Here is an 8,765-nt window from a genome sequence, read left to right as displayed (position 1 = left end):
ATATAGAACACATTCCGTTGGAGTTTTGTTTAAACGGTCTTGTATCCACCTCCTGATTGAGTCGATGTTTGCTCCGTTTATGGTCTTTACAGAGCAATTGTCACCAAGGTCTGATGACAGTACACGTCGGAGGTTTGAATCTCCCAGTAGAAGACAGTGAGACACCGGTGGGGAGTCAGTCTGTGGTTGTGGCTGTTCGTCGATGCAGGTTATGTTACGCTGCTCCAGCACGGTGACTCGTTGTTGGAGAGTGGAGATTACCTGGTACGCCGTCTTAACCTCCTCATTCAACAGCTCAAGTTCCAAGTCCTTCATTATAGATTTATCAATGATTTTCTTCACATCTCTGGCAATCGCACGTATGTCGATCTCAGTCATGTCATCTTGGATATCAAAAGCAGAGTTGGTTGGTAGTGAGTAATTTGTAGAGTGCTGCGGTTGACCGTGTTCGTCTCTCAAAGGGTCTAAAGTAACTCCATTTGGATTACGTGTGTCTTGGGGCTGAGGTTGAGTGTTTTGTATATTGACAGAACTATGTGTAGTATCATCGTCAGGGCGTAGCTCTGGAGCCGTATCAAGACGCAGTTGACAAGTGGTTTGGTCAAGTATTGGTTGGTCTTCTCTAAGTAGTGGCTGCGCGGTTTGGTCAGGGTGGCGTAGTAGAGGAGCGGTGTTGTGACGCAGTGAATGAGAGGTGTCTGTGTTGTTGGTGGTGGCCGTAGCGGAAGCAGTTGTTGCCAGGTGTACAGTGTCAGGTGCTGGGACTGGCTGAGACTTATCAAGAATCATTTTGATGAGTTGATCTTTCCTCGCCCAGACATTATTTAATCCCATTTCTCGGCATAGTGTCTGTAGTTCTGATTTGCGAGTTTTTATCAACTCTTCTCGTGTTAACTGCCGGGGTGGCTCAGTGCTGGTTGGTGTAAGCACTGCTTGGCTTGTTGGTGTGTCAGGGTTTGCTTCAGCCATGGTTGTTATCTTTGACGTCACTGTGCTAGTGCGCATGCGCCAACCCAGGAAAATTTGTCAAGGGGTGTGTTAGCCTTTGAATGTCTTCATTTCTAAGGCTTAAAATAACAGTCCAAATCCCTTCATCACTGCAAAAACTGTCAAATGGTTCTTACTGAGCTTATGTCCCATATACGAAACAATGGTGAGTTGGAGGTACGTATTTCACTCTTAATTCCGAGAATATTGAGGAGCACGGTCTAGCACTGAGTATTTGAGACAAAGAGGAAAGAGAGAATGAGAGAGAGAGGAAGAGAGAGGGAGAGACGGGAGAGACGGGAGATGGGAGAGACGGGAGAGAGACGGGAGAGAGATGGGAGAGAGATGGGGAGAAACGGGGGCGAGATGGGGAAGAAACGGGGGAAAGATGGGGAGAAACGGGGGAGAGACAGGAGAGAGAGGGGGAGAAAGAGGGAGAGAGACGGGAGAGAGACGGGAGAAAGAGGGAGAGGACGGCGAGAGACGGGAGAGACGGGAGAAAGAGGGAGAGACAGGAGAGGAGGGAGAGACGGAGAGACGGGAGAGGAGAGGGAGAGAGAGGGAGAGACGGGAGAGGAGAGGGAGAGACGGGAGAGAGATGGAAATAGAGGGAGAGAGAGAGAGAGAGAGAGAGAGAGAGAGAGAGACAGACAGGAGATGGAGATAGAGGGAGAGAGATATAGAGAGAGAGGGAGAGAGATATAGAGAGGGAGGGAGAGAGAGAGAGAGAGAGAGAGAGAGAGAGAGAGAGAGAGAGAGAGAGAGAGCCAAGGAGATTAATTCAGTTTTCTCCAGGTCTTCCCAGTGACTCCGTTCTGCGGCCTGTTCTTGATCTCCGAGGAGATCAAGAACAGGCCGCAGAACGGAGTCACTGGGAAGACCTGGAGAAAACTGAATTAATCTCCTTGGTTAAGAAGCTCACAGAAGAAGCCTCTCGAACAAATATTATATTATATCCTCAGGTCCCTCCAGCAGGATAGGGACCTGATCATAGAATACCGGGAGGTGTTTGCGTCAGCGCTCAGACTCGCTGACAGGCTCGTCGCCTCCAAGCAGCGCGAGGCAAAGGTTGCCTCGTGCGGACGAGGAGTCAGTGCTCTGCCAGAGACCATAGACAGACACTGGGAGGAGGTCTGTCAGGGCTCTGAGTGCTGGAGGGATTGGTGGAATTCAGGTAGGCCGAAACAACTGCGGCACGCCCCTGAGCTCACCATTCTGCCCACCCAGCCAGGCAATCGAACACCACCGGAGGCTACTCCCAGCAGTACATCAGTAGCCGAACCCCCACCCCCACCTCCGCCCTCCTCTACACCTGTCTCCCTTCCTACAAGTTCCGGCTTAAACACCTCCACCTCGCAGACACACAGTACTGCAACCTCCACACAGAACCAAACCCACACCAATACCTTGCCAGCAGTACCACCGACCCCCCCGGCAACACCAGTACCACCGACCCCCCAGCAACACCAGCACCAGCCCCAGCCCCAGCAGCCCCGGCTTCCTCCACGAGCACCGCTGGCAACACCACCACCAGGAAAAGAAAAGTATAAAAAAAAGAACCGGAACAGCGAGGTCAGAGGAGCCTCTACCACCCAGGGGGCCGTCCCCTCAAGGAGACAGACCCCAGCCAAACCCACGCAGATTTGCCGGTACTGCAATCGGAAGGGCCACAGTACTGAAGACTGCCACACCAGGACTGCTGAGTTGAGGCAGGAGCGACTGCTACGGCAGGTCCTCTCGGAGGGGGGATACTTAGCCGCTGCCTCCCCATCAGTAACACCACACTTGCAGCCCTTTCCGCAGTCTCGCCCGTTTTTCAGCTCAGCCTGTTAACTGGGGCCACACCCAGGACTGGCAATGGATCCCGCCCGGCCTTCAGTACCCCCAACTGAGCCCTGTCACACCCCTTCAGGCCGGACCACAACTCCCTCCAACATGGTAAGGCCCGACCGCCACCGCCACCAATTCAAGGTTATCTCCGCCAATGTACGTGGTCTCCGAACGAACATCGGAGACCTGACCCACAACTGTGTACTACGACACGGTGCAGATGCAGTTGTGGTGACGGAGACCTGGCTGAACGGAGATGTGGAGCCATCGTTCGGCAAAATAGGTGGCTACACTCACTGGGCCAGGAGAGACCGAAAGGATAGAGCTGGAGGCGGAGTGGCTGTCTGCTTCAGGGAGGGAGTGCAGACACAACAACTCGACGTGGACACGCCGCCTCAGCTAGAGGTGATGTTCTTCCGGGTTGTGCTGGCCAACCACTCTGCCCTCCTGCTGTGCGCCATGTACCGCCCCCCCCGGCAAGGGCCTGACTCGCTCCTGTACCTCAAGGAGGCCCTAGATGTCCTCCTTGTGACTCACCGCTGCCAACACTTTTTGCTTGTGGGCGACCTCAACCACCACCTGGAGCACGACGCCTACGAAAACCTCCTGACGGTGCAGGGCCTGAGGGACCATGTGACCTTCCTCACTCATGAGCGGGGCGGGATCCTGGACCCCGTCATATCCGACCTGGAGGAGGACACACTCAGCTGCCACCAGCTGGGTCTCGTGGGCAGCTCTGACCACCATGCTGTCCTGACCCAGGTGGACATGGGTGTGGCTCGTGACGAGGCCACCACTCGCACTCTCTGGCTATGGGATAGGGCAGACTGGGGCTCCCTTCGCCGAGACCTGCGCAGGACTGACTGGCCTTCCATCCTGCAGGGTGGAGCGGAGGTACAGGCGCGAGCCTTCACTTCCTACCTCTTGGCGCTCCAGGAGCAACACGTGCCCCACCGTGAGTTTGTCGCCAGACCAACGGACCAGCCTTGGTTTGGCTACCGCTGCCGCGTTGCCGCCGAGGCGAAGTATTCTGCGTGGCTCCGCTACAAGCAGAGTCCTACTCGGCGCAACAAAGACCTACATCGTGCGGTCTGCAAGAGGATGGTGACGACCTGCCGGTGGGCCGTAGGGAGGTGGGAGGAGGACCTGCGGCGCCAGCTAGGAGGCCCTGGAGTGGGCAACAAGACTTGGTGGTCCCTTGTTAAGGGCAGACAGGGCCTCAACCGTAAAGACACTGTCCCTCCTCTCACAAGGCCCGACGGAACGGTGGCCACCAGCAGCAAGGACAAAGCACAGCTGCTGGCCACCCTTTTCGCTGGGAAGATGGAGGTGGACGACCCTGAAAGGTCACCGCCTCTTCTGGAGCAGCAGTGCAGAGAGACTGTAACCAAGGTGGAGGTGACGCAGGGGCTTGTCGAGCGTCTGTTGCAGGGGCTCGATGTACAAAAAGCTACCGGTCCCGACAACATCAGCCCGCACGTTTTGAAACAATGTGCCCGCGAGCTGGCTGTACCCCTCACCACAGTCTTCTCTGCCTGCTTACAGGAAAATACCTGGCCCTTAGTGTGGAAAGAGGCCCGGGTAGTTCCCGTACACAAGAGGAGCTCCAGGTCTGACCCAAAAAATTATCGACCCATCTCCCTGCTCTCTGTGGTGGGGAAAGTATTCGAGAGGGTGGTGGCAGATGTGGTGTGTCGCCACCTCCAAGACAATTACCTCCTCTCGGACCAACAGTTTGGGTTCAGACCTGGGCGGTCCACTTCCGATCTCCTCATGCTCCTCACCGGGCGCTGGCAGGACACCCTTGACGGCGGCCTCGACTCAAATGTTGTGGTGGCCCTGGATATAGCGGGCGCCCTCGACAGGGTCTGGCATGGGGGTCTTCTGGAAAAGCTGAGGGCAAAGGGGATCCAGGGTGACCTCCTTCAGCTCCTTGGCGACTACCTCCAAGGAAGGACCCTCCAGGTCGTTATCAATGGGCAAGCGTCCGAGTCCCTCCCGGTGAGAACGTCAGTGCTACAGGGCTCAGTGCTGGGGCCAGTCCTGTGGAACATCTACGTGGACGATCTTCTCCTACAGCTGCCGGCGGTCTCACCTTATGCTGACGATTGCACTCTCTCCTGTACCTACCCTCGACACGAAAGTGTGTGTGCTGCTGAAGAGATCAACCAGCAGCTTGTAATACAGGAGTGGGGGGCACGCTGGCAGGTGACCTTTGCTCCGGAGAAGACACATGCAATGGTAGTTTCTCCATCCCCCGCAGCCGAACCAGCAGTGGAGGGAGGGCTAAGCTTTGGTGGCCTTTCTCTCGAACTCCAGGAGTCCGTCAAGATTCTTGGGGTGGAGGTGGATCGAGGGCTGCGGTTTGACCGCCACGTCAAACACATTGCCCTTAAGGCCTCACACCGAGTCTCCTCCTTGAGGAGGGTGGCCAACTTGCTCGACAGGAGAGGGAGGCTCTTGCTCTACAAGGCCCAGATACGGCCTTATTTAGAGTATGCCACCCTCTCCTGGATGTCCTGTGCTGCCACACACATCAGCAAGCTCGACGGCATCCAGGGACGGGCGCTGCGACTGGTGGAAGCAGCAGGTGCCCCAGCCCATCCTAAGGCTCCCGTCGACACGCTAGAACACCGCAGGGACGTGGCAGCCCTTGTGGTGTTCCACAAGGCACAGGTGCAGGGTGTGCCACATCTGGCAGGACTACGGCTGCCCACCAGTCACCTCGCGGGACACGAGAACGGTGTCATCCAGTGGTGACTCAGTGGAAGTGCCGCGTTCCCGCTCCAGCCAACACCAGCGCACCTTTTGGGGGCGAGTCTCCAGACTGTGGAACGTCTTCGCGTCCTCCGTCCCTCATATCAGGGGGATGGATACTCAGGACGTGAAGTTAGCAGCACACCACTGGAGGGGCTCGTTCCCAACCCCCCTGCTAACAATATTAATATAAGTCTATCATAAAGAATGTATATTGTATATATATATTTATATTTTTGTATTTGTGTGTTGTGTCCCACCCCTAAAATAGATTGCACACGGCAGTGCGCCTTCGGGTGATAGATATTATATGTTTAAATAAAAAAAAAAAAAGAGAGACGGGAGAGGAGAGGGAAAGAAAGAGTGGGAGAAAGAGGGAGAGAGGGAAAGGAGAGGGAAAGAGGGAGGGAGAGACGGGAGAGAGAGGGAGAGACGGGAGAGGAGAGGGAGAGAGAGGGAGAGACGGGAGAGAAAGGAAGAGAGGGAGAGGAGAGGGAGAGACGGGAGAGAAAGGGAGAGGAGAGAGAAAGAGAGGGAGAGGAGAGGGAAAGATGGGAGAGAGAGGGAGAGGAGAGAGGGAGAGGGAAAGAGGAAGGGAGAGATGGGAAAGGGAGAGAGAGGGAGAGACGAGAGGAGAGCGAGAAAGAGGGAGAGGAGAGGGAGAGACGGGAGAGAAAGGGAGAGGAGAGGGAAAGAGAGGGAGAGGAGAGGGAAAGACGGGAGAGAAAAGGAGAGAGAGGGAGAGGAGAGAGAAAGAGAGGGAGAGGGAAAGGAGAGGGAAAGAGGGAGGGAGAGACGGGAAAGGGAGAGAGAGGGGGAGAGATGGAGGGAGAGGGAGAGATGGGAGAGAAAGGGAGAGAGATGGAAAGAGAGGGAGAGAAAGGGAGAGAGAGGGAGAGACGGGAGAGGAGGGAAAGAGAGGGAGAGAGTGGGAGAGAAAGGGAGAGACGGGAGAGAAAGGGAGAGAGGGAGAGATGGGAGAGGAGAGGGAGAGAAAGGGAGAGGGAGAGACGGGAGAGGAGAGGGAAAGAGAGGGAGAGTTCTGGGAGAGACGGGAGAGGAGAGGGAAAGAGAGGGAGAGAGGGAAAGACGGGAGAGAAAGGGAGAGAGAGAGAGAGAGAGAGAGGGAGAGACGGGAGAGAGAGAGAGGGAGAGACGGGAGAGAGAGGGAGAGACGGGAGAGACTGAAGGAGAGGAGACGGGAGAGGAGAGAGAGAGACGGGAGAAAAACGGGAGAGAGATGGGGAGAAACGGGGGAGAGACGGGAGAGAGAGAGAGATGTGGGAGAAACGGGGAAGAGATTGGGGTGAGAGGGGGAGAACACGGGGGTGAGACGAGAGAGAGAGGGGGAGAAAGAGGGAGAGAGACGGGGGAGAAAGAGGGAGAGAGAGAGGGGGAGAGACGGGAGAGACGGGAGAGAGATGGGGGAGAAACGGGGGAGAGACGGGGGAGAAACGGGGGAGAGAGAGGAGAGAAAGGGGAAGAAAGAGGGAGAGAGACGGGAGAAAGAGGGAGAGACGGGAGAGACGGGAGAAAGAGGGAGAGAGACGGGAGAGACGGGAGAAAGAAGGAGAGAGACGGGAGAGGAGGAGGAGGAGAGACGGGAGAGAGACGGGAGAGGAGGGGGAGAGACGAGGGAGAGATGGGAGAGAGAGGGAGAGATGGGAGAGAGAGGGAGAGAGAGAGAGGGAGAGACGGGAGAGAGAGGGAGGGAGAGGGGGAGAGAGAGAGAGAGAGAGAGAGAGAGAGAGAGAGAGAGAGAGAGAGAGAGAGAGAGAGAAAGTGGAAGAGACGGAAGAGAGAGAGAGAGAGAGAGAGAGAGAGAGAGAGAGAGAGAGAGAGAAGAGACGAGAGAGAGAGAGAGAGAGAGAGAGAGAGAGAGAGAGAGAGAGAGAGAGAGAGAGAGAGAGAGAGAAAGTGGGAGACGGAAGAGAGAGAGAGAGAGAGAGAGAGAGAGAGAGAGAGAGAGAGAGAGAGAGAGAGTCTGCCAACGTTCGTGGCTTCAGGACCAACGTTGGAGAGCTGACACACACCGCCCTCGTGAAACACGCCGACGTAGTGGTGGCAGTGGAGACCTTCCTGGATGACAGCTGTGTTACCACCTGCGACAGGATTACCGGCTACTCTCACTGGATGAGGCGTGACCGCCAGGGTGGGCAGGGAGGTGGTTTAGCCGTGTGTCATCGCGAGGGTCTCCACATGGACGCCCTGACAGTCAACACACCGGACGTGATGGAGATGATGCTTTTCCGTATCACACTTGCTGACAGGGGCGCCCTGCTGCTGTGTGTCATGTACCGACCTCAGTGGCAGGGAAGCGAGCCGCTCAACTACCTACTACGACGCCCTGGATGTTGGCCGGCCATCATTAGTGATTGCCCTGGACATCGCCGGGGCCTTCGACACTGTGTGACATCGGGGACTTCTGGCAAAGTTGGAGCAGCTGGGGCATCACCGGGGACCTGCTGCACCTGCTCTCCAGCTACCTGACGGACAGGAGTCTTCGTGTTGTGGGTTAACGGCCACACCTCCGCCAGCTTTCCTGTAGAGGCCTCTGTTCCACAGAGGTCAGTTCTGGGACCCATACTGTGGAACGTTTACTTCAATGACCTCCTGCAGAGTGTTCCTTCAGCCAGTGCGTACGCAGACGACTGCACCCTCTCTTTGACCTACGAGAGAGGGGAAGCGCAGGCCGCCGCAGGTGCAGTCTGCCAACGCACTTCTCTCAGACATCATGGCCTGGGGTGACCGGTGGCAAGTCAAGTTTGCCCCCGAAAAGACTCAGGCCATGCTGGTATCCCGCTCTCACGAGGACGCGCGTGAGGTGCGTGGAAGGCTGAAGATGGGAGACAACAACATGCCTCTACAGGACATCGTAAACATCCTTGGCGTGGAGGTGGACTCGCGGCTGCTCCTTCGACCGTCACCTCGAGGACGTGGCCAGAAAAGCTTCTCAGAAGGTGACACTGTTGAGGCGTCTGAGGCACCTCCTTGACTCCGATGGCCTCCTGACCCTGTACAAGGCTCAGGTCAGGCCCATCATGGAGTATGCGCCGCTCACGTAGATGTCCAGTGCCCAATGTCATTTCAACTTGCTGGACAAAGTGCAAAGGGAGGGCAGAGCGCCTTATCAGTAGCGCCAGACAGACGCAGCTTCGCCAGCAACCGTGGCGGCAGCGACAACAGCAGCA

At 56.3% G+C, this 8,765-nt stretch overlaps 2 protein-coding genes across 2 annotated transcripts; both read left to right on the top strand.

Annotated features, from left to right (window-relative positions):
• Positions 1-1,113: 1,113 nt before the first annotated feature.
• On the top strand, positions 1,114-2,820 carry LOC135102532 (ESCRT-I complex subunit tsg101-like). Its single transcript, XM_064007847.1, has 2 exons — positions 1,114-1,164; positions 1,963-2,820. The coding sequence occupies exons 1-2, from the start codon at positions 1,114-1,116 to the stop codon at positions 2,818-2,820; spliced, it is 909 nt and encodes a 302-aa protein (XP_063863917.1).
• A 24-nt stretch (positions 2,821-2,844) lies between these two features.
• On the top strand, positions 2,845-8,064 carry LOC135102435 (uncharacterized). Its single transcript, XM_064007765.1, has 2 exons — positions 2,845-5,157; positions 7,597-8,064. Exons 1-2 carry the CDS (start codon positions 2,845-2,847, stop codon positions 8,062-8,064), a joined length of 2,781 nt encoding a protein of 926 aa, XP_063863835.1.
• The last annotated feature ends 701 nt before the right edge of the window (positions 8,065-8,765 follow it).

The sequence above is a fragment of the Scylla paramamosain genome, chromosome 1, assembly GCF_035594125.1.
Source record: "Scylla paramamosain isolate STU-SP2022 chromosome 1, ASM3559412v1, whole genome shotgun sequence".
Taxonomy (NCBI): domain Eukaryota; kingdom Metazoa; phylum Arthropoda; class Malacostraca; order Decapoda; family Portunidae; genus Scylla; species Scylla paramamosain.
The sequence above is the reverse complement of the archived record's forward strand: the minus strand, read 5'-3'. Positions and strand labels throughout refer to the sequence as shown.